Below are 25,171 nucleotides of genomic sequence, written 5' to 3' on the forward strand. Positions count from 1 at the left end.
AAGAATACCACAGTGTGAATTGGGAAAACTTAAGTTAATTCTGTGCTTGTATTGTTACGGTAAGCAAGACAGGAACAGTCTAGATGCCTAATTTTACTTTCCCAGTAGCCTTATTTACGTGATGGACTTAGAAGCCCCAGGTGACAGGTCTCCTTCTAAGGGCCAAGGTGTGACCTGAAATGAAAGTTGCTACTCTGTGCGCGTTTGCCTCTGGGCCACAGTTGCTTCCTGCCTGGGGGACCTCCCTTGAGAGCAGGGTCTCTCACCCCTCCAGGCCCCGGGCTGGGACCTGGCACACCGGCCTGTGCAGCTGACGCAGAGGGCAGGGTGGACGCCTGGCACACTGGTTAGGAAGGCAGTATTTTGACAAACTGCTTATTGAAGGAGAACCCTTCTTTCAGCTGAGTGGGGTGGGTTATACATGGCATTCAGACGGGCCCCTGATTACCTCCTCTCACCTTTTTCCTTGAGCCCCTTTATTCCTTCCCAGCACTGCAGACCCTCTCCTTTAATACAACAGGGAAAAACCCAGCCAGGTCCCGAGTTCTCCTTCCCAAATGAACTGAGCACAGCTTGGGATGGCTCCCCTCCAATCTCAGGGACACTGAGTCCAGGTATTTAGAAAGTGACACTCATGGAAGCAAAGAAAGCTGACGCTTGAGAGAACCTGATAAGGGGGGCGACAGAGTTTAACCAAACAGCTCTGTCTCTATGACGTATGCAACTCGGGGCCAAGGCAGGGGCCTGCGTGGCCGGATTTCGGGTGGTCACACGGCCGTGTGGGCGTCGGTAGCTCTCCCCTAGCTCTCTCAGCAGACTGGCCAAGGAGTAGAAATGTGCATATTTTATGGCACATGATTTATGATGCCCCTCCTGCCACTACAAGTCGCATTCCTGAAGAGCAGTTTCACAGCTGGGTGCTAGGCATCCGAGGCCGCAGTGCAGCCGAGCGGGCTCAGCTGGTGTGCTCGTCAACCAGCAGAGGCCAGACCCTGTACCTGAAGGGAAAGGCAGCTTTGTGACCTGGGCAGGAAGCGAAGATATTCACTTTCTGTGCGCTGACATCCTCTCGGTCTCTTGTGCAGATCCAGCTCTATTTTGCTTGTTTACCAGAGGAGAAGGTTCCTTACGTTAACAGCCTTGGAGAGAAACATCGAATTAAACAGCTTCTGTACCAGTTGCCACCACATGATAATGAGGTAATAGAACAGGAAGAAGGCCTAATTAGAAAAAAAAAAAATCACACACTGAGCATTGAAATGCCTCTCATAGACCCAGCCCCTCACTGGCTCGGGCTCTCTTTCTGCCTTCATTCAGTTAAAATTAGGCTGAAGAATGCAGCTTTCCATTCTTTGAGAGAGAAAAGGGTGTTGTGCAATAAACACAAGTTGATTTTTATAGTGTTTGCAGCCACCCACCAATCGTCAGAGCCTACAGATTCCTGAGATTCCCCTGCCCCTTCCCCAGTCCCTGCATCACCATAGCTCAGGCCTGCAGGAGAACTGGGTGCTGTAGAGAGCAGAGTGGAAGTGGCAATTAAGTTTAAATCTTTTGTAGAAAGGTTAATGTCTTAATTTTTTTTTAGTGTCTCTACTGATAAGAGTTTAACCATTTCATTTTTTTTTTTTTTTAAAAAGCTGTAATTTCAAACTGTATTTCCCTTTTGCTAAAGAGGCTGCAAGATTAGGTGCCAAAAGATATGGTGTCATCTCTAAATTGGGGATACATGGGGCATGCAACTAAACGTGCTGTTTTCCTGAAACTAACCCTGGAATTAAGAACTGGTGAGGGCGACTGTCTGCCCCAGGGCCGTGCTTCTGTCTCCCTTCCTGTGAAGGTGCGGTACTGCCAGTCCTTGAGTGAAGAGGAGAAAAAAGAATTGCAAGTGTTTAGTGCTCAGCGGAAGAAAGAAGCACTTGGAAGAGGGACCATTAAGCTTCTGTCCAGAGCAGCAATGCGCACTGTGTGCGAGCAGGTAGCCCTCGCCGGACGGGTGCCCGAGGTGGGGCGGGGGTGCAGTGAGCCGGGGTAGATGACGGGGCAGACACAGGCTTGGGCCCAAAACAGCCTCTAAAAAAGAAAAGGGAAAGAAGAGCAATTTGGCTTTTTATTAAATGGGGATTAATGCTAACTGGCTGCACTGCTGTGTATGACAGGGTGGCCAGTCTGTCCGTAGGTAAACATCGGGCGAAATCCTGCCTTTTGTCGGGCCCTGGCGTGGAGGGAGGTGCTAGGGTTCACCTAGTGTTCACGAGATACAGACATAACGAAGACACACCGATGGTTCCTGGCCATTCCCAGGGTAGGAAATGTATCCAGTAGGAGGCCCCTTCAGGAAGACCTCTCCGAGCGTGAGTCAGATGAAGCCGTTCCTAGAAAGCGTCTGGTGGGGATTAATCTGAGGCATGTTCATTCCAGTTGAGAATCACACACAGTCCAGCACTGAAGAACTATTTAATCACCCACAGGATGGGACAAATATAAAGGCTTTCCTGACAAATTTGGGGTTTAGTGTAACATGGGAAACACTGAGAACCTAGTTATTAAAGGAGGATTATTTTAAATTCAAATCCTTTTGTTTCTAGTGTGGGCTGAAGATAAATGGAGGTGAAATTGCAGTGTTCGCCTCCCGCGCGGGCCCCGGCGTGTGCTGGCACCCTTCCTGTTTTGTCTGCTTCACGTGTAGCGAGCTGCTCGTCGACCTCATCTATTTTTATCAGGATGGAAAAATCCACTGCGGCAGGCACCATGCCGAGCTGCTCAAACCACGGTGCTCAGCATGTGATGAGGTAACGGAGCTCACCCTGAGCGCTGGGGAAAATAAGCTTCCGGTCAGCCAGTGTTCCACTGTCGCACGTGGGCAGAATACCACCTGCTTTTGTTCTCTGTGTTTTTACAGTCACCCTGTACTTTCACACAGTGGAATGACACACAGCTGACCAAGGGAAGGCAGCAGGTGTCTTTGTGCACTGAGAAGTAGGATGTCCTTGATGGATTGTTAGGGAGAAATAAGTTACAAGCCGAGTATGTAGCACATGATCTTAGTTTGGTTCAACCAAGATTGGGCAAAAATGTGACCAAATGAATTGTCTCCAATATAGAAATGTTTTGTTTTTTAAAATTTAAGCAAGCATTTAGTTTCTCTTTCAACATTTTCAATTCCTGCTCCTGTTTTGTAGCCAAATCAAGTTAATTTACGCGTGAGGCTGTCAGAAACAAGGTTAGCTGTCTCATTTCTTGAAGAGCCAGTGTCTGTCAGTTGCCCGAAACATGCAGTCACTTAGCCTTTAAAACAGCACTCAGAGATGTTCTTTTGCCCTATGGTCTCATGTTTCTCTTTAAAGATAATTTTTGCCGATGAGTGCACAGAAGCTGAGGGTCGCCACTGGCACATGAACCACTTCTGCTGCCTGGAGTGCGAGGCGGTCCTAGGAGGGCAGAGGTACATCATGAAGGACAGCCGCCCGTTCTGCTGCGGCTGCTTCGAGTCCCTGTACGCCGAGTACTGTGAGGCCTGCGGGCAGCACATCGGTGAGCTTGCCCCGCACGCCCAGTCTGTCTGTGACTGTCAAGTCTTTTCTTTCTTTTCCAGTTGAGGTGTGACTTATATACAGTGAAATGTACAGGTCTTCAGTGTTTCAATTTGATGAGTTTTGACCAGTGGATAGTCAGCTCTTGTTATTTGTGGTAGCTGCATTAAGTTCCCCTGAATCAGTCAACACTAAATCATTGCCCCGTGGGAAATGCAGGGTGAGGCTCCTCTGAGTCTCTGGTCACATTTTAATCAAGAGTACATCATATCTTGTCACGTGTGTTTTTGGTTTGAAGACACCTTATCTAATATATATTGTTGATTAACACTGAACTCAGAGCCATCTTATCTGACACATGTATTTTCTGTACCTCGTGCTTAAGAACCCTGGACAGCACTTTAGCACTAGGCTCGGGGGCCACTTTGAATAGTGAAGGTAACAGAAAGCATGAAAATGCAAAGGAAACATGGTCTAGATAGGCCAGCGTTTCAGCTGCTGGCAGTGTGGCGGCTGAAACAGAAGGCAGGGCACCGCTTTGTTTGACCTCAGCTGGGAACATGTGTACTGACCACCTCACAGTTTTCCCCACTCTGCACGTTTGCAAATGACGGTGAAACCTCGGCAGGTACTGATTTTGGGGTTGCAGTTAGACTTTAGCAAGTAGGAAAACTTGCTAATATGGGCTCTGCAATTAATGAGAATTAACTGTGCCTGAGTGACCCACAAGCCAGCAAGGCATGAAACACTTCCACCTCCCGAGAGCTCCCGTGTGCCCAGCGTCCTTCTCCGTTTCTCCCTTTTTCCCTTGTTTGAAGATTGAACTGCAGCCTGTTATTCTGTCCTTTTTCAAATAGGTGTGGACCATGCACAGATGACCTACGATGGGCAGCACTGGCACGCTACAGAGGCCTGCTTTTCTTGTGCCCAGTGTAAAGCCTCTTTGCTGGGATGTCCCTTCCTTCCCAAACAAGGTCAGATTTACTGCTCAAAAACATGCAGTCTCGGCGAAGATGTCCATGCCTCTGATTCTTCTGACTCGGCATTTCAGTCAGCGCGGTCAAGAGACTCCAGAAGAAGTGTCCGGATGGGCAAAAGCAGTCGGTCAGCGGATCAGTGTAGACAGTCCCTCCTCTTGTCCCCTGCTCTGAACTACAAGTTTCCAGGCCTTTCTGGCAATGCTGACGATACCCTTTCTCGGAAATTGGATGATTTGAGTCTCTCCAGGCAGGGAGCAGGTTTTGTCAATGAAGAATTTTGGAAAGGTAGGGCAGAGCACGGAACTCCAGAAGACCCTGAAGAATGGGCCGAGCATGAAGATTATATGACGCAGCTCCTCCTCAAGTTTGGCGATAAAAGCCTCTTCCAGCAGCAGCCCAGTGACATGGACATTCGAGCCAGTGAGCACTGGATATCTGACAACATGGTTAAAAATAAGGCCGAGTTAAAGGAACATAACCAGAGCCTTGCAAGTAAAAAATACCAGTCTGGTATGTACTGGGCACAGTCTCAAGATGGGCTGGGTGACTCTGCCTACGGCAGCCACCCCGGCCCCGCCAGCAGCCGGAGGCTGCAGGAGCTGGACCTGGACCACGGGGCTTCGGGATACAGCCCTGACCAGACCCAGTGGTACGCAGGCTCCCTGGAGTGTCTGTCAGACTTGAAGGCAGAGCAGAGCGTTCGGGATTCTGTGGATTCTCTGGCTTTGTCTAACATCACAGGTGTGTCATCTAGGGATTATGGGCATTTGAAAACGCCGCTAAAAAGTTTCTTCCCAAAGTCCCGGTTCAGTACCAGTAGGGGTTGTGTTATTTAAAACTGAAGAGTAAGGGGAGGAAGGAGTTTCCATTCAATGCCAAACAACACTACAGCAGAACAAACCTATACATACATGCGTGCATATATAGAAAATATACTTTTGATATAACCTTTTTAAGTAGGTATTATTACCCTTACTTAAAGAGGCGGAAATTAATTTATGTGGATAATGCCATCTGCATCTGTGAAAAGGTCCTGCATTCTTCTAGATTATGCTGTATAAATTGAAGATATTTGAATCGGTCTGCACACTTTATAAATGCCTAACATTTTTGGCATTTTCCTGAATTGCCCTGTGGCAACAGATAGCTCAGAAAGAGCCAAATACTCTTTACCCAAACTATACAATAACTTCACATTAATGGTTTTACGCACATTCATATGAGTTACCCACATCTTATCCTTAAAATGACCCTGACCTGTATAGAGTGGACATTAATTGCATTTTACAAATGAGGAAACTTGAATTACCGAGAGGCTAAATGCCTAACGTTACATAGGTTTTTAGAGGCCGGACTGAGCCTGGAACCCAGGTCTCCTGAAGCTCCTTTCTGTGGTAACTCTCTGCACCCAGAAATACTGCCGCCACCTGGCTGGTTTTATGGCCACACTAATGACATCAGTCCTTCCATAAAGGCCACGTTACTGTAAGAGAGGAGAGGCTTCGGGGCTGCTCAGCCAAATGCTGCAGGGGCAACGAGGGGAACACAGTATGCCCCCCAGTTCTGTTGGCTTGTCACAGATAAGGCTGGCAAGAGAGGGGAGCTGAGAATGGTAGGGGAGACTGAATTACTAAGCACCTCTGGGCTTGCTGGGCCCTACGTTAGGTATTTTAACATTTCCTATCAAAAACAGACATCATCTGGTAAAGTGTCAGGGCTGACAGTCCTTAACAACAGGGCTGAAAAGCAGGCTCCCGTTGGGAAGGAGGAAGTCCCAGTCCCAGCTGACAAGAGCCCCCACCACTCCCTGCTGGCCGTCAGTCTGCTGGCGATGTTCGTTTGTCTTGACCTGCCTGGGCCCTGTTAAAAGAGGAGAGCAAGATCAGTTTTAAGGAAGGAGATTAATTTATTTTAAAAATTAATTTTACAATGAGATAATCTGGAAGTTATTCTGTGTCAAAGGGGAAGACTGGATGAAGGACTAGGTCGGGGTTGGCCAACTTCTCCCCAAAAGGGCTGGATGGTACTTTCTGGACCACACGGTCTCTGGCGGCTCCTCTGGCACCGCAGACAGCAGAGAACAGGCGAGAGGCGCCCCAGGGGGACCTTCAGCCACAACGGGCTGTGGGCGGGATGCGGCCCTGGCCACCACCGCCTGTAGGTATAAAACGAGGTGGACTAGGTGGAGGAGGAGGACTGAGGCGGTCACGGGGTGCAAAGGGAGGGGCTGACCCCACAAAAGCTCACGTGAGGCGGACTGCTCGTCGGCGGACCGAGGGGCAGAAGCGCCTGCAGGTCGTGTCCGCAGACCCTCGGGGGACTCGCGAAGAGCCCCTGGACCGCTGCCGCCGGGGTGATGCGCTGCGACTGCCGCTCAGGCTGTGCCCTCGTACCGGTAACAAAACGCCTGCGTCACCTCGGGTATAAGTCAGACACTGAAATGTGGAAGAATTGTCTTTGAAGTGCTTCCTTTCAGTCTTTACTGTAATAATTATTGTAATAATTGCAGAATATTAGGATGACTGAGCATCACATCTTGGCTTGGCTTTTCTCCCAGGGGCTTCGGTGGATGGAGAGAGCAAGCCGAGGCCGTCGCTGTATTCTCTGCAGGACTTCGAGGAAATGGAGGCAGAAGATTGTGAGAAAATGAGCAACATGGGGACTCTGAACTCCTCCATGCTGCACAGGAGCGCCGAGTCCTTGAAGAGCCTGGGTTCCGAGCTGTGCCCCGAGAAGACGGTGCCTGCCGAGAAGCCGGCGCACCTGCCGGCGCTCAGGAGGTCCCGGTCGCAGTCCAGGCCCCAGCAGGTCAAGTTCTCCGACGACGTCATCGACTACGGAGGCTGCAGCCTCGAAGTCCGGCAGCCCCCGATGAGCGAGCGGACGCGGCGGCGCGCCCACCACCTCGAGGAGCGGGGACCCCGGTCGCCCCGCCACCGCCACCGCAGGAGCAGGAAGTCCCGCTCCGACAACGCCCTGGACCTGGCCGCGGAGAGGAGGGGCGCCCCCGGGGACAGGGGGCGCTTCTACCTGCCCGACAGCTACGAGACGTTCATACGGAGCAGGGGCGCCCGGGAGGCCGCCGCCTACGGCCGGGGCGCGGGCCTCTGCGGGCAGTACGCCCAGGCCTCGTCCGACTGCGCGCTGCGGAGCCCGGGGCGGCGCTTCCTGGGCCTGGGCGGCGACGACGACCCCTGGGACTCGTCCTCCTCGTCCTCCTCCGAGTCGGAGGAGGAGGGCTACTTCCTCGGCCAGCCGATCCCCCCGCCGCGGCCGCAGAGGCACGCCTACTGCCCGGACGGCCTCTCCGGCCCGGCTCCTGTGCTCCCCGCGCCCCAGTTCGGTCAGAGGACAACCAGATCCAAGAAGAAAAAGGGGCACAAGGGCAAAAACTGTATCATTTCCTAACCGAGCGGCTCTGGCGTCCTGTTTAGGCTTAGCCAGCAACCGCCTCGAGTCACCTCTTTTCGCTTCCATAGGAAAGTTGCTAAACTAGTTAAAAGCGCTTTGCCCGTGGGAAGGAGGCCCCGGCTGCTGCCCAGCACCAGGACCCCCTCGGGACGGCGTGCTTCCTCCGGGCGGACACGGCATCGCGTGCCTGGCGGTCCGTTGCGGTCCTACACGGCTGCTTTCATCTCCAGATCGCAAGAGACTGTCGTGGGGAGATCGGACGGGGGTTGATCTAAGACAGTGAACTTCAGCCGCCTTTGTAACACGAGAGTGCCAGCGTCCGTCCACACCAGGCTGGCCCGGGTTCTGGTCGGTCTGTCTGTGCGACATGCACACAGTCACACTGACCCAGCGCATCCCATCGTGTGGGGCCACCTCGTCCCCTTCCCATCTTCATTAGCCAGGTAAACATTGTATTAGTTCCAGCTACAGACTAAAAAAACTTGCTATTTATAATGTAGTATTTCATAGACTAAGTGTATTCCTAATTTAACGGTGCAAATATCCATGTACATACTGTACAGCTCAGATTTTAAAGCTGATATTTTTATATCCCTGAATCGCAAGGTGTTATACTGCAGCGCTAGGTCTGCTGGGGAGCCAGGCACTGCACTGACGGAGGAAATGATCGCTTGTATTTTAGTCAGCGTGTGTAAGTGTAGGTGGTCAAATTTATATTGCCTAGTGATGGAAGTTCAAATTTTTTTTTGATTTTTCAATGTTAAAAAGGCTCCCTATGCATGGTGGGGCTATGTAAATACTCTTTAATCTGGCCCCAATGATCTTATGAGTGCTATTTATGGGTCAAGCAATGTAAACTGTATAAATGTAAAAACAAACCAACAACCCACACATACCCCTGGAATATATGGAAAAAAAAAGTAGAAGCTGTTCGGGTGAATTTTTTCCCCCTGGCAACCCCCCAACACCCCATTTTCAGCACGGTGCTGACTATCTCACAGGAAGAGTCCAAAACAAGGATCTGCTTTTTGGGGCAGAGGACTTTGTAGATTTACTATCTGCAGAGGAGGTTCCTTTTCATCCCTTCCTTCCCACTAACTTGTTGGCCTTTAGCAGCAATTCTGAAAACCGAGCCTTCCGGTTATGTTGTTTTTCTTTTAAATCCTAAAATCAGAGGCAGATCGACACCTCAGATCTGAACTCATGAGCTGATGCTCCAGTGTGTGCCCCTCTTGCACGACCTTTCAGCCCTAAGGCCCTAGTGGTGTTTGGACCTTTAGGAAGGCATTTAATAAATGCTTACTAAACAGAAAACCTTTCTAAACACAAACCTCTGCAGACACCCCCAGATTCCCCCACGCCGGCCTTCTGTCCAGGTGTGATCGGCTCTGCTGCTCCTGCTCTCTGAGCAGATCTCTCGCTCCTGCCCGCCACTTGCCCCTGAGTAGCTGGGGAGTAGGACTTGAGGTGCAGCGGCACAAAGCTGGCCACGTTCACCAGTGTGGGAAAAGCTAGTAGGGCCTGGCAAGGAGGGACGTGAACCCACAGGGAAGCAGAGGTCGACGCCCCCACACCACCCCTGGATAGACTGGGTGTCATAAGTCTGGCTAGACAAGCACCAGAGGTCAGAAAGCTCTTGACTCAGTGACTGTCACTTCCCTCGTCTGCTTCATTTACATACATACCGACAATGAGAAAGAAAGGCATGCATGTGGGGGAAAAAAGTGCAAACAACAGAAGATAGGGAAGGGTCTCCTTGCCCCTCTTCATGCCCAGTCCCTCAGTTCTCTCTCCAGAAGTAACCACTATTAGCTATTTCTGGTGTGTCCTTCCAAGCATGTATACCTTTTAAAATGGTAGCAAACTATACACACTACGCTGAGGCTTAGTTTTTTCCTGTGTATGTGGACATGCCATGTCAGATGCAAACCGGTCTTACCTCATTTGTTCAGTGACTGTCTAAGTCACTTTTGGAACTCCCATCATCTCCTTCACCAGTTCCTTAATGATGGACTTGATGTCCTCTGAGGTGCCTTATCCTGCCCTGGCACACGTGCACGTAAATTCTGAGCAGCATGATTACTGGGACAAAGGTCGTGCGTGTAAATCTTTGATGGCAGCACCAGTTCTCCTCCAGGAACTCTGCTGGCTGACGGTCACACTGCTTACCCCATCACACTCTCACCTATCAGCCGATTTCCCGACCTTTTCAGAACCCGTGCTGCGGACAGTGGGCATCTTCTGGGAAAGGACTGTGATAGGCTGCTGATCAAGGACGGAGAACAACCAGCAGGCAGGTGATGCTTCAAGCCTGGTCAATGTCCTCGGTAGCTTTCCCGTCAGTCATTCCCAAATCCCGGAGGTCAGTTCCATCGGCTTCCGGCAACCACCACCTGTTTTCTCATCTCATGTAAGGGGTTATGTGGATTGCCGAAGGTTCAAGGAGATGCAGAAAATTTTATTCACAATACTAATGTGAATAATCTCCAAAGCTTTTAAATCTTTGCAGTTGCAAAAACAAATTAGACTATCTACAAGGAGGAAAGGGAAGTGACTACCTTGCACTGCAGTTCTCAAAGGATCAAGCAAGAAAATTAAGCATATAGTCACTAAATGGTGTTCACAGATTTAGTTAACAAGAGTGTACAGTCTCTGGTCAGTCACTAAACTCTGAAATTTGGTCCCAAGACAAACATCAGATGCTAAAACCCTGCCTCTAATCTCTACATGTGCGAAGCACAACTTAGGAGGGGCATTTTCCTCACCTCAGATCAAAATGGGGAACATTGTGCTTAAAGCCCACAAAGGGATGCAGACAAAATAAATGTCGCAGAAGCCTTGTCAGCCCTCCTCGACTCACCATGCGAACACGCTCACTGTTCCTGACACTTTGCTTTCCGGTTCCTGAGTTAAATAAAAAGTACCCAAAGTGAAAGGAGATGTCATTTCTGTCTTACCCCTCACCTTCGACCTGGGCTGTGGGCCTTTTTAAAGGGCCAGTGAAAGTACTTGGGGGCCCGAGACTGTTAAGATTCTCCTTGCACGCCCCTGGGTGGTGGGGCCCTGCCTCCGGAGTCCCTGGGGGGCTTCAGCACAGGCACTGACAGGGTGAGCACACCTGGCTTACCGGGTCTGCTTTCCTAATGGACGCTTGGCCACCGCCATGGAAAAGAACCAGTGTCGCTAGCCCTTCAGATTTTTCAGGAAGAAACTAGGAACTTGAACTTTGGCAAAATCCTCCAGCTTTTAAATACCAGCAACTATTCAAATGTCTCTGAAATACTTTGAATAAAATGAGCTTGCCACCAGCAAGTCTCCAAGCACACGGGATACATACTCAGGAGCCGGAAGCTGAGTCCCCTGTCCCTTGGCGGGTCCAGGGGAGGCCCAACTGATCACCGTTTACAGAAACACATGTGGCCTCTTCTGTATGCACAAAGAAGAACGACCAGGATAAAGAATTCCACTAAAAGCCTCATCATCAGTTCAATGCTGGTAACACAATTATGATAAAAATCCTTTTTAATTAGTCAAATGAGAAAAGCTGCCAATTGCCTGGGTAGATGCTCTGGGTCTTCTTTGAAACTATCAAAAACCAGAGGGCACTCCCCTGTACAGTCCTGTGGATTCCTGGGGAGACCGGGCCACGGAGAAATGAGCAGCAGCATCTGAGCTCCGCACCTCTGAGCTCCTGTTTGCCAAGGGGACACAGTCGTAAACTTCAGCAGCGGAATGGAGTTTATGGGTGGCTGTCACAAACCGGTTTGGGAAGGAAATGAGGAGAAAAGTAAGACATTGAATCTATACAGACTTGGCCACAGGATTAGAGCCGATTTACTCTCTTTGAACAGACCCGGCGAGGGGGTCAAGTATCCCGATTTTAGGGATTCATTTTAGCCTTAACTCTTCTTTTTGCAAAGGAAATTTCACATTCCAACTGCTCTGTGCACCCAAGGTATGATGCAACTTTGGAAGTGGATTTTAGCCCATTCCCTGGAAGCACTTGATTCCAAACAACAAACAGTACTATTAATAATGTGAAACCAGTTCTTCTCGATGCTGACATTTGCTTTAGTGTCTTTAGATAAATGAATGAAGCACTGACATCAGGAAGGATGACGACTCGTCTAACATAAACCCACCCCGGAGCTGACCGTGCAGAGCGGGGCAGAGCACACCGGCCCCGGGGTTCCTCCTCCTCCAGGCAGGTGAGGCGTCTGGCCTGTGAGTGAGGGTGCCAGGCCGGCTCCGAGGCTCCCCTGCAGCGTGAGTGTTCTGGAGGCCAAGCTGCATTCATCCGGCCGGTCAACAGCAAAGCCTCCCTGCCCAGCACCAAGTGTCTCCCTTTTCTGGCTCCCAAGGATTCCTGAGAGGACCGTCCCTCCACGAGGGAGCTGGGGACTTTGAGGAGGGCTGGGTTCCGCTCCCGCACGGGACTGCAGGGGTGCAGGGCTGTCCGCACCATGAGGAGAAGCCTGAGGGCGGTCCCTCCTGCCGGTGCATGCACATCAGGTGGGCTTGTCTTCCGCAGGGAGTGCACAGAGGGCACGATACTTTCCTCCCTTAGGTTATTTCTCTGGAGTCATCGTGAGGATAGGAATTTTTTTCAGAGAGCTGGCAACAATTATAGTCTTGAATCTCTGAGCATGTTGTAAGCAAGGCTGAAAAGGTGTTAAACTATGTTTAATTAATCTGGGTTCCTAGAATAGGAGAACTGAATTACCAGGTTCATTCCACTTAAATGGCCCTTCTCAAATTCCACCACGGGTCCAGCCAACAGCCCAAGAGCTGAGTCCGGGGCTGCACTGTGACTGCAGGGGAGTAACCCTTCAGGCCACCTGCCCCTTAACTACCCTATGAACCTCAAAGGTGTTTCCTAAAATCACGCCGAAACAGAAGCCATAGGAGATAACAGAAGTGTTTGAGGGTAAAGAAAAAAAAAAAAACAGGAAAAATCTACTGAACTAGGATTCAAATTTTCTCAAAAGTTTTTTTGTAAGTTATTTTATACATTACCCATTATAATTACATTATGCATCACCTACAGCTATTGAGCGCTGGGGTAAGGATCTGAACACAGTTCTAAACAGTGACCAAACGTTTCCCCTTCTTCCAAGAACGCTGGGTTTACAAATGAAAGTCTTGGGTGAAACTCGGGCTCTGCCACTTCCAGCTTGGCCTTAGCCAAGTTATAACCTCTCCTGCTCTCGGCTGTCGAAAAGAACAAAATCCTTGTCGGCTTATGACACGTGAGAGTGAATCAGAAAACACTGGGATGGTGGTTCTAGTCTTGCTGAGATAGTGAAATAACTGAAAAACAGTGGCACTGAGAATCTCATGAAGCAGTGCACCGACCCTGACATACAGTAAGCTACGCCCAGCGCAGAACGAGATCCCTCTACAGAAGCGGAATGCCTGGCCTAAGAAAATGGGCAATTCCTGCCACAGCAGGGCTAGTCCTGCACCCCGTGCCATGGACACTAGGCCCAGCTGCCCCAGAGGACCAGGAGGTACTGAGCGCTCCGTCCTCCCCGGGACCCTGGGTGCAGCAGGCTGCCCTGTGCTGTGAAGAAAACACGATTCTCACCAAGGCTCACCTCGGCATGGAGTAAGCCCCAGGGTTCCTAGAACGCCACCCACTGTGATGTCGCTGGACTGCGGCCGTGGCACCCCACCGGGCAGGACCCATGGCTGGCCAACGTTCAGTCCTGTCTAGGGAAGGAGGACGAAAAGCTTGAGCACAGAACTGATGCCTCAGCCTGGTAAGGCTCCCCAACCCCGGCCCCTCCCTCCCGTCTCAGCCACACCCACTGCCCCACCCACCCGGGGCGACCCTCCTCCCCGTCCCCACCACGCAGGCGCAGGGCGGGGGCAGCCAGTGGGCTGTGCTGGGCCTCCTAGAAGGGGTCACAGACACTTGGCCTCTCTCAGCGTTTGGTCCTGAAGGAGGAACTTCCCAGCTCGGAGGACACAGGACGGCACACTGTCTGCTGGTCACTAGGGCCTCTCCCTTCCCCTGGGCAGCTGGCCAAGCTCACTCTGCAAACGCTTGATGCCCTCAAGCACAGCAGGGGCTCCACCAAGAAGCCTGAGAGTTGGGGGTGCCAGCAGGCACTCCCCCAAACAGGGCCCTGAGCCAGAAGGGGCCTTCCCCTGAAGGTGCTGACCTGAAGGCCCCGTGGCCAGTCGCCAGGGCAGCGCTGTCCCCTCCCTTCCGCATCTCATGAATTCCAGCACTGTGACGGCCCTCGAGAAGCCCAGGCAGGGGGCGAATGCCTCGGGCCTCCAACGGTCTGTATGTGTTGTGGCTGTTTTCAATCTACATGGTCTCAAATGTTTATATTTCAGCAAATCTCTACCCTCTCTCTCTCACACACATGGAAAAAGCTTTATACAATTTTAGTGTAACAGTCCAGCATTAGAAGACCATTAGTCTGTGGGAGCAGAAATTAAAAAAAATGTGCTACAGAACCAGGCCGTCTCTACCACTATACAAATGTGCATGAGGCTTAACGATATTGTCATTAAGTGGCATCCTAAATACAACTTGAAACTATCTCAGTGGCCTGGCAAAGTCTCGTACAGAGCTGATGCCTGTCACCCCAAGGCCAGGTATTGCCGTGGCAGCGGGCGGTACAGCCGGCCGAGGGCCAGGGTCAGTGAGGCTAACCCTCAAATAGTATTTGTATTAATTTGAGCAAAAGGCGAGCTGCCAACAAAAAAAACAGTGATGCAGCCTAATGTGGCATTGATCCCTCTCCCACGGAGGTTCAGTCCTCTGTGGGGATGCAGGGGCCCGGGCTCCCTCCACCTGGTGTTCCTGCACCACAGGAAGGCTGCCTGCTGTAGCCACGGACGGGCAGCCATGAAAGAGCATGGCAGAGGCACGTCATCGTCCTAAGGGTCACGGCCTGGAAGCAGCACCGCTTCCTCTCAAATTCCACAGGAGAGCAATCAGTCCTTTGGTCACCCCTTACGGCGAGGGGGACACAGTACCAAAATCGGGCCATGAGTGGTTCCGTTCCGACTCCGCTCTGTGGAGGAAGGGGAGGTCAGGCTCTGCTCGCCACCTTACCTACTGTCCCGCTGCCCATTTTCCTTTGTCAGCGGGCTGGGTGAGATCAGGCCTCCCCAGAGACTGCAGGGAGGAGGCCACAGCCGTACCAGCCTCACCCACAAACCACAGTCTGGTCAGCAGCACGGTGCCCCCAATGCTCCAGGCGCCAGCTCAGGCAGGGGTGCAGCTGTAACGCCACCTGGGCGGCTGGCTGCCCAGGACACAATGCTGTCACCACGGCAATTCAGGGGTGACCACAATGCCATCCCACAGTCATTGCCACAGACGTGTGGGCACCCTCCTGGGAGCCTAGGGTCCCTGCAGGAGACAGAGAAGCAGCTGAAACCACTGAGCCACGCCCTGGCGGTGGGACAGAGGCCCTCCTTATGGGGAGGCGGCCTCCCCTTCCGCAAGAGGCTCCGGGTCTGTCAGCTGGCCCAGGGCTGGGGAGTGGCTGAGGGGCTGTGAGAAGCAACATTTTTGGCAAGAATAAATACAAAGGCAATACTTTCAAATCTCTTAAGTAGGAGAGGAAGAACAGAGCTACAAGCACGCAAATTCTTTCACATTCTGCTCTCAACCTACCTTTTCCTGCCTTTGTTCCCAGTCACCTTCCCCAGCCACCTCAGTCACTCGGGCCTCTACACTTCCTCATGCCGCTTCCCTCTCCCTGGACTTCTAACACTTCCCGTTCTCTGTCTGAACAAGTCCTATTCCTCCCAAGACCCACAGGTCAAATGTCACTTCTGAAGTGCCAACAGGCATGAACACCCGTAACACCCCAAACCTGTGCTGGAACTGTGGCCACAGAGACAGCAGGGTTCCTGCCCCCAGAGGCTAAAGACAGAGGGTTTTAATCCTAAGATTCCTGGAAACTCAACATTTATATTTACACAATCACTGAGCACTACCTTCCCTGGTATCAAGACTCCCTGCATCACCAAAGCTAACTGTTCCCCAATTCCCCAATTTCCCCCGCCCTGCAAAGCAGATCAACTAAACACTAAGGCGTCATCTTGCAGTGGACAGTAATAAACATCTACATTTGGGCAACACATGTTTAGCCTGTTAAAGAGAAAAAGAAGACAATCTAATTATTTAAACCTGTTTGCTTTATTCTGCACTTTTAAAATTCACAAAAAAGTTCACAACATCTGTTCTGCCCCATTGATCATCAAGTCATTTATAAGACAATGAAATTTTTATCACATCAGTTGGACATACTCAAAAACAATAGATTATCTACGAACAGTTTATTTAATCAAGAACATTTTGCAAAATACACGCTCTGATACACATCTGAATTTATCCTAAATTTAGACTCTAAAAAACTTTAAGAAAAAAAAAAAAATTGAACAGATTTAACACAGACAAGCCTATCAGAATAATGCTGATGGCAAGCTATCAGCAACTTTAAATGTTGAATGTAATTTGGGGGAAGGGAAAAAGAAGAAATTATCTGTTTAAATGCATCTGTGAGTAAAACTTCTCTCGTTTAATGGATTTCAACAAGTGAATAACAACTCCTTGGTCTGTTCAAGTGTTAGGTTTGAACTTGAGACACACCGACTAAAGGAAGTGAATCCTGAAATTAGAATGTTTAATGAGGAGAAAAACATGGGGGCAGTGGAGAAACAATATCAGTACTTTCTTAATCTTTCTAAAGTTGATAACAAATAAAATTGCTGTTCATAATTAGGGAAGAATACCAGAGATGAGACCTGGGCTTAGCTGTAGCTTATGTAAAACATCTAAATGGCGAAAAAGAGAAAAATTCAAGGTCTCATCTGGGGATTTAAGAAAATAATTCTTGTTTTCAATTAGTTTTTACATTTGTAGAATGGCAAAATACGTATTTTGAGGTTCCCATTATAGGATCTGCTATAATCGCTTCTACTGCTATTTCCATTTTTAATGTGATTTTTACCTAGTCTGCAGGAGGTAGAGTAGCTCTTCAGGTATCATCCGTAGAAGATACTAAAAATAATGCCAGAATTCAAGTGAGAAGGGAGTGGAAACGGAATGATTATGACATTGGGTAATAACAAACAAGATTTTGAAGTTTTCCTAACTAATGCCACAAAATCGCTCACGCTGGCTAAATGCCACTGGCCGTGGAAGTGAGCGGGAAGTGAGCGGCACACCCTGCCCGCCCCAGGGGGCCTCTGGCTGAGCCGGGGTGCGGGGCCCTTCCTGGGGCTCTTCACAGACGCCGTCTAGGGAGGGAGCTGGCTGCTCACCGCCCACTCTGCCTGGCCTCCCTCAAGGACACTCTTGAAGGACTCAGCACCCCCGCAAAGGGCAGCAGGACAGAGAAGTGCTGGATGGCAGAGGCTGAGGCAGGCATATCTGCGAATGGTTTAATCGTGGATATGCCGTCAACCGCCTTCTTTTCTGAGATGGGGGATACGGGCCTATAGAAAAAAACGAAACTACCCGGCTGCCTCACATTCTGCAGTTTTCTTTTTTCAATTAGAAGTTATTAACAAAATGTCCGCTTTAAAACAGCCTTCCTCTTTCACCTCAAATCCTACTCTTACTCTCACATACATACTGTTTGAGACTCACAGACCAGGGAGAGCGGTCAGGAGTTTCAGGATTATTTTAATAGAAGACACTGAGTTTCTTTACTTGAAAAACAGGATTTTATTAGGAAGTGTCTTTTAGAGATTTAAGTGCTCTATTTTATCACAATGATAATTACTCTCGAAGCAAATATTCTTAAGGGTACCAAAGCAGTCCGTTTATTTGGAGAGTGAACTTAAACTTTTAAAAGGTACAAAGTGGAAGAGAAGCAACCAGTCAGTAAAACCGTGACTCAGAATTCTGGCAACTTTCACGCGGCGCCTCTGATGGTGAGAAGAGAAAGACTGTACATGGTAAAGTGGGGGATCTCTGACCTATAAGACACTCGTGCGACCGAACGATCGCGTACAGTGGATGGCTACAGAAGTGAGGGCGGAAGGCTGTTCTCCAGAACTGCTTTTTCAAAGCTCGAAAAAGTCACTGACCAATCATTTTAGGAGGGAAAAATAAAGATAAGTACGGGTTAGGAGGCTCTACATGTAGATTAAAAAAGAAATTTCTAATTAAAATCTTTTAGACTATTTTAATGTTTATTTGATATTGGAAATATGGTCAACTATCATAAAGTTTTTCTCTTTGTCACAAAAACTCCATATATTAAGGATTTTCACAATCCAGGAAGGGAAAAAAATCTAGAAACATTTTTTTGCCTGAGCAAGTAATTTCTAAAAAGGCTCTCCAAAATCTGGACTGGAGGTGTCATACTCGGCAATGAAATGTTTGAGTTCTTCAACACACCGCTCACCTATTTCATGTAAATTCTGTCTCAATGCAAACTGTATAGACTTCTCTAATGAAGGATCTTTCTCAATCAGCATTTTCACAACCATCCCGAAAGTTTCACAGTCTTGTCGGTAAACCTAGAAAGGTGAAATACATTGTGGTTAGCTCAGGGTGGAATCGAGAGCCGAATGCTGAGCTGATTCACTGGTGGAAAGATGATATTAAAGTCTGAGAGAGACACGGTAACACAACAGACCCCTCTCAGCCCTGGGTGGTCGTGACTACCCAAGGCCATTCAAACCTCTATCTCCGAGATTTGCTGACAGCTTGAGTGAGTAGAAAGACACTGACAGACCGCATCACTGACCGCCGCTGTCAGCTACGGCAGCCCACCAGAAGGACATGAGGCTGCAGAGGAGGTGAGCTGAGGACACAGGCTGGCTAGGTGAGGCGCACCCGCGGCTTTTATGCATTTACTCACAGGAAGAAAAAGGATTACGAGACTTCAACTTCAGATCATTTGTTTGAATCACCACCACATGACAAACTCAAAATTGTTTAGCATACAACAAACAACAAGGCCTATTTGAAAAAAACTCTTCAAGTTATAAATATTTAACCATAGTTAAAGTCACTGAGGCAGAGTTACGATCAAAACAGTATGTTACACACACCCATATGTACATATAAATGCACACATATATCCATACATGCATGTGTCTGCCTCAATGTGTATATTTTACTTCAATATGTATATATAATATTTATTAGTGGCAATTAGATGGTATTGCCTGTCTAAAAACTGCTAGCTGTTTTTCCACACCAAATGTCATTTCCTTAATTTGTAGTCACAAAATGTACTTCAGATTTCTAAGCTATTTTTCATGGTCTGTAATTTATCTATTTAAAGAAAAATTATAGTTAAGTCTCCATGGAAATTAAGTGAAATACAAATCATCTGATTTAAAAGAAGTTACATTAATTTAAATTTTTCTAAATAAAACAACAATCAACATACATGCTTATTCTCTGAAAAAGGATTTTGTCCATCTTGAAAAACTTTAGGAAGAAGTGATTTGAGACACTGCTTGGATTATGACAGTTTTTATTCCTCAGATGATCATTGCTAATTGTTGCGGTAGTTGTTTGCTGTATTTTTTAAATGTCTTAAACTTAGAAAACAATGTGCCACTCACAATATTCCATAGGATGTCAAGGCAACGGAGCACCTTCCCCCGAGTAACCCACACACAGGATGGAAGCCAGAGCGTCCTCGTGGGGGGTCAGGGCCACAGGGCGCAGAGCCTCAGCGGGGGAAGCCCTCCCCAAACCAGCAGGCCCTCACCGTGACAGCACTCACGCCGGCCGCAGGCCTCCACCGACCACTTGGTGGGTGGCCTGAATTTTATAGGCTTTTTTATAACAGATGTGCTAGATGAAGATAATGTTACACTGTAAATTAACCTGCAAATTCCTTAATGTAAATTCTGATTTTACCTAAACTGTTGCTCTTCATTTAGCATGTTTACAGAACATAAACATGCTACAGATTTACATATCAAAAGTAAAATTACATTAAAATGTGTCAATACATTTATTTAAATTGTAAACTACTGTCACTCAGGAGACAAGACTGTATAAGCACTTAAAGGTTGTTTTATTTTTTGTTAAGTCCTTTTTAAATTATTCAATGAATCAGAGAAGTTTCTGTACTTTCATTGACACTAACAGCCAGGACATCTCTACCACAGGGTAAAATTTTTAAAAAGACTGTTTAAAATGCCCTAATTGGGCATCAGACAGGAAATAGTTTTTTGTTAAAGGAAGAACCTCACCCTCCAACATTTTATAAATAAAATTCACTACTGTCAGAGGTCCATTTCCGCAATCTGCCCCACAGTGACACGCCCGAACGGGAAGGGTGCGGCTTTGGGTGGGGGGGTCACATTTGTTTGCTTATGGCCCCTGCGTGGAAACGCTGCACTAATCTGCAGATCTGGTATCTCCAGGCCACACAGAAAGATCTTTTTTGTTGTTGCTTTTCCCCCTGATTGGACTCATCAAAATGAGAAACATGTTAAAGTACGGGTGGGGTCCACGTAAACTGCAAGACATGTAGTTAATTTTGCTAGCAAAAGAAAAACACGACCCAAATGTGGTTTCACACAGTCCTTTGTTAAAGGTAGCCGGTGTTACCAGTCATGTTCTCACAAAGCACTTGTGGGAATAAAGGGATATGATAAAGTTAAAACTACCAAAGCTTCTCACTATTAATTATGCTGTCCAGTGGCTGGCAGAAGCCCATGTGGCACAGGAAACTTCCCAATGGCAAGTTTGTTCTATGTGAAATTGCTTGTAAGGACGTAAAACTCCCCATCCAAGTCCTCACCTTTGTTCCCACAAAAAGAGAAAACAAAAATTTAGGTAATGTAAATTACTAGAATTTTCATTTCAGACAAACCATCTTTAGCACATGCACTCAAGTTCTGTAAAGGCAGTTTGGTAGAATGGTAGAGATTAAAGAGCTCTGCTATCTAACATAACAGCCACTAACCACAGGAGGCCTCTTAAATTTAGACATATATGCTTATACTTCTCTTAATATTTGACTTAAATTATATTAATATTAGGAGGTAACTGGTTAACTGCAAGTCAGACTTGCACACAGGCTTAAAAGGCTGGGGAATCAAATGAGGACAAATGTCAACAGATGTAAAAGAACAGAAATCATAAAAGCATGTTCTCAGACAAAAATGGAATTAAATTAGAAATCAACAGCTAGAATGTCCCCAAATATCTGGAGATTAAACGACACATTTCTAAAAACATATGGATCAAGGAAAAAGTCTCAGGAGAAACTAAATATTTTGAACTAAATGAAAATAACACATCAAATGTGTGAGCTAGAGCAAAAGCAGTGCTTAGAAATTAACAGCATTAAATGCATATGTTACAAAAGAGAAAGGTATAAAATTAAAAATACAACTAGAAAAAGAAGAGCAGATTAAAACCAAAAAGAAAAAAGATTAGAACAGAAATCAATGAAATTGAAAACAAGAAATGAGAAAACTGAAGAAAACTAAAAGCTGATTCTATGACAAGATCAAAAGCATAAATCTCTAGCCAGGCTAATCAAGAAAAAAAGTGAAGACACAAATTATTAATATAAAAATTGAAATGAGGGTCACCACTATTGATCTCATAACCACTGAAGGGACACTAAAGGAATATTAACTCTATGCCCATTAATTTGATAACTTAGATGAGCTGGACCAATCCCTTCAAAAATAGTCTATCAAAACTCAAAACAAGGAGAAACAGATAATGTGAATAGGCCCACATCAATGAAAGAAACTGTATCAGTAATGTACAGCCTTCCTTCCGAAACAGAAAGCACTTACTAATCCCGGATGGTTTCATTGGTGAGTTCTGCCAAACATTTAAGCTAGAAATGATATGAATTTTCTACGATTTCTTCTAGTAAGCAGAAGGAAAGGGAACATTTCTTGACTCATAAGGTTAGCATAATGCTCTTACCAAAACCAAAAATACTACAAGGAGGGAAAATTACAGATCGGTTTCTCTCATGAACACAGATGCAAGAAAAAAAAACAAAAAACAAAAAAAGCCAAACCCAACCAAACATTAGCAAATCCAGGAACAAACAAAGAGAATTATGCTATGACCAAGTGGGATTTATCCAGGTATGCAAGGCCCGTTCGACATTCAGAAATGATCAGTGCGATCCCTACCATCAATAGGCTAGAAAAGAAAAATCACATGATCTTATCAACAGATGCAGAAAAAGCATTTGACAGAATTCGACACCAATTCATGACAGAAACTCTTGGCAAACTAGGAATACAGGGGGAACTTCCCTAGCTTGATAAAGAGTATCTACAAAAACCCTACAGCTAACATCATGGTGGAAAAGAAAATGCTTTCCTCCTAAGATAGGGAACAAGACAAGGATATTCCCTATCACTACTGCTATTCAACACTATCCTGGGAGTCCTAGTTAGTATGGATAGACAAGAAAAAGAAATAAAAGATATACCAATCAGGAAAGGAGAAATAAAACTGCATTCACTGAGGACATGATTGTAGAAAATTTCCAAACTGACCAAAAAAAACCCAAAAAAGCCCCGTCAACTGGAACTGGAGCCATCATTTTGTGTGGCTGCTCTGTGTCTAACGCTTTGTCATCCCTTTAAATGAAACCTGAAACTTGGACTGTTTTTCTATAGGGCTTCAGGGATGCCACTAAAATAAAATTAGGAAAAATGAATCGGTTAGATCACGCGTCCCACGCCCATGCTGGGAAAAGCACTGCATCCTTCACCTCCTTGTGCTGTGCTGGGTGGATGCCTGAGATGGGGGCATATTCCATGGATTCTGTCGGGGAGGCGGGATCGTGAGCTTTTCTGCCAGGTGATTCAGTGAGCCAGGTACACGCACGCTGTGAGCTCACTTCTTTCCTCACATCATTCCGTGTTAGAAAGTTGACTTTAGGGGAAATCACTTTTCCTATTACGAAATTTCTCCACATCTCACAGTGAAATGTATGTCATGGCGTGCTGCTGAGCTTTCTCTTTGCCTCTGTTTTCTGTGGCATTAAACAGTTTAAATATTTTGTATGTACTACAGTTTAGAAAACTTTCATTTTTGTTGACGGTATCAAGGCATTGTGAACTTTCAGCTCAACACAGAAACGTCCTTGCAAATACAACAGTTTAGAGAGCCTTTTAAATGGACGCCACTCTCTTTCTAGTGAAGGCGGTGGGAGTGGGGGCTGCTAAGGGGTCACTGGACACCCCCAGGGTGCTAGTAAGAGCAGGAACCCAAGCGGGCGGGGCTCGCCGTAGCTCCAGCACTAGGCCACAGGCCGCCGCTGCGCTTCTCCTGGCTCTTCCTTCCCACCCCTCCCTCCCCACCCCGAGAGGGGCTTCTGGCGGCTGTATTTATATTAGAGGCCAATTGAAAAAAAGAAGACAGAATTTAAGGAATTTGGGCGATGAAGATGAATCACAGGGCTCACTAGATTATGAGTCAGGCTTACGGCGGTGTTGAGAAGGAATACAGGAAAAGTGGGTGGTAAATAGGGAGGCATGGGAAAAAGAAGAGAAATTAAGAAGGAAGAGAAACTGCCTGATGGCTTAAAAACTCCAGGCCCCACACCTAGTTTCTGCCCTGTGCCCCACGAGAAATCCCCGGAAACCTGTAATACTTGCCCTTAACTTGCTAACGGTAGTTTGAGTGGGTTTTACAAAGTGTAACTGAAAGGAACTTTCTCCAGATATGTAGCAAAACAGGCAGCCACAACAGGATATGGCTCCCCAGGCTGGGGTGGCCCCCTGGGGGCAGTGAAGTACACCTGGGCAGTCATGCACACCTGATGCGCCCGCCAGCAGTGCTTTAGCAACCGGCACGCACGCCGAGGTGAGGGTATAGATCTATTTCCTATGCAACTGATCAAAGGCACTTTACACTTTATCCAACATAAAAATCAGCTATACTTTTCCATGGTGGAAGTTAAACAATAACCACTTGGAGTTTCTACTGAAAATACAGTTTTTTTTACTCCTACTGGAAAAAAAGTAAAAAGCCATGTATCTGTTTTAGCTCATCATGTGGAAATAGAAGAAACAGTTACTGGTCTACTTACTCTTACTTCTACCAGAAAAGGCTTTTCAATCGGGTGACATGTAACACCACTGTGAACACCCCTAAGAGGTGTTCTTTCTTTCCAGAAGAGAAGAATCGTTCGTAACTAACACAAACAGCACAGATTCATTTTAATGTCATGTTAATAGTACCAGATATATTAAAAGTAGGCTAAAATTAATATTAAAAATAATTCATTATTTTACTTTTATCTATGAAGGCATATATGTACAGTGGGAAAAGTCCATAAATCCTATTACGTATGAATGGAAATTAACATTTTCCAGGACTACCTGCAGTTATTTCTAGTCTATACTTGTCACAGCAAAATTTGTATAGAGTAATTGGTATATGATTTAAAATTAATGTTGATCTGTCCACCTGCCATTACAAATAAAACCGCTAATGATTTCTCAAATGATACCAAAGTTCCTCCCAACGATCAGAGACATCGCCACACTGTGCAGACCGCACAGGCTCAGCTGGAACCACGGTGCTGCCACGGCTGCAGCAGCCAAACCGCTTCATCCATTTATGCTCCAGCTTAGCACCAGGTAGGTGTTCATCACTAGTACAGGGTCGGTAAAATAGATCCTGTTCTCAAAAAGCCTTTTTGAAGGTAGAATTTCGCTTCAGCCAAGGATATGAAGCAAGAATCAAGTCAAGTGAAATTTTCTAACAATGTTTGCAGATAATTTTGAGTGAGCTGATATTACTGAATACAACTAAATATTTCTATTTATTTGAAATTATGAGGGCAAAAGTGACAGTACTGTAATTATGAAATTCTTCTGGAATCCTGAAGGTCAAATTATCCTTACCATATATATATTTTCCCTATGTAGTATGTTACAGTGGTTTTTAAAAAATGTGAGTTAATTTAAAAGTTTATGGTTTTAAATTATGAACTTTTTTGTTGGGAAAATCACTAAGACTGGAATGACTGGTATATTTTAGGTAAGAATAACAAGGAAAAGATAAACGACATCTTTGTTTGAATTAGCAGCACTGAACACTGAATTGGTTCAGATAAAATAAGGGTCAAAGGCTGGCCACCTTACTGTAAGAGCCAAAAGAAACAGCCGACTGTGGCTTCCCCTTTGACCTGACTCCACACAGGGTCACCGTATGCACACATAGATACAACATAGACGGAAATTTTTCATATAAACACATCCTGGAAAAATGCATTAGACCGTTCACCTCATACATATTTTCAG

At 47.0% G+C, this 25,171-nt stretch overlaps 2 protein-coding genes across 22 annotated transcripts in view; one reads left to right on the forward strand and one right to left on the reverse strand.

The window, feature by feature from the left end:
* PRICKLE1 (prickle planar cell polarity protein 1) overlaps positions 1-10,761 on the forward strand; it is a 93,668-nt gene extending 82,907 nt beyond the window's left edge. For all 5 annotated transcript variants that reach the window (XM_037009747.2, XM_037009755.2, XM_037009741.2 and 2 more), the window contains 6 exons: positions 1,086-1,199; positions 1,838-1,975; positions 2,586-2,789; positions 3,345-3,531; positions 4,388-5,251; positions 7,068-10,761. In XM_037009747.2, coding sequence (XP_036865642.2) covers positions 1,086-1,199; positions 1,838-1,975; positions 2,586-2,789; positions 3,345-3,531; positions 4,388-5,251; positions 7,068-7,918 — 2,358 coding nt within the window. In that variant the 3' untranslated portion in view covers positions 7,919-10,761. The remainder of the gene's footprint in view (positions 1-1,085; positions 1,200-1,837; positions 1,976-2,585; positions 2,790-3,344; positions 3,532-4,387; positions 5,252-7,067) is intronic.
* Positions 10,762-14,027: 3,266 nt separating this feature from the next.
* Positions 14,028-25,171, reverse strand: part of PPHLN1 (periphilin 1) — a 98,296-nt gene continuing 87,152 nt past the window's right edge. For 14 of the 17 annotated variants that reach the window (XM_037009813.2, XM_037009798.2, XM_037009804.2 and 11 more), the window contains one exon: positions 16,073-18,424. In XM_037009813.2, the coding sequence (XP_036865708.2) occupies positions 18,230-18,424 (195 nt within the window). In that variant the 3' untranslated portion in view covers positions 16,073-18,229. Of the gene's footprint in view, positions 14,956-16,072; positions 18,425-25,171 lie in introns of those variants that run through there. The other 3 variants (XM_037009763.2, XM_037009783.2, XM_037009771.2) reach the window with 3 other exon arrangements.

This window comes from Manis javanica, chromosome 15 (genome assembly GCF_040802235.1).
Source record: "Manis javanica isolate MJ-LG chromosome 15, MJ_LKY, whole genome shotgun sequence".
NCBI lineage: Eukaryota > Metazoa > Chordata > Mammalia > Pholidota > Manidae > Manis > Manis javanica.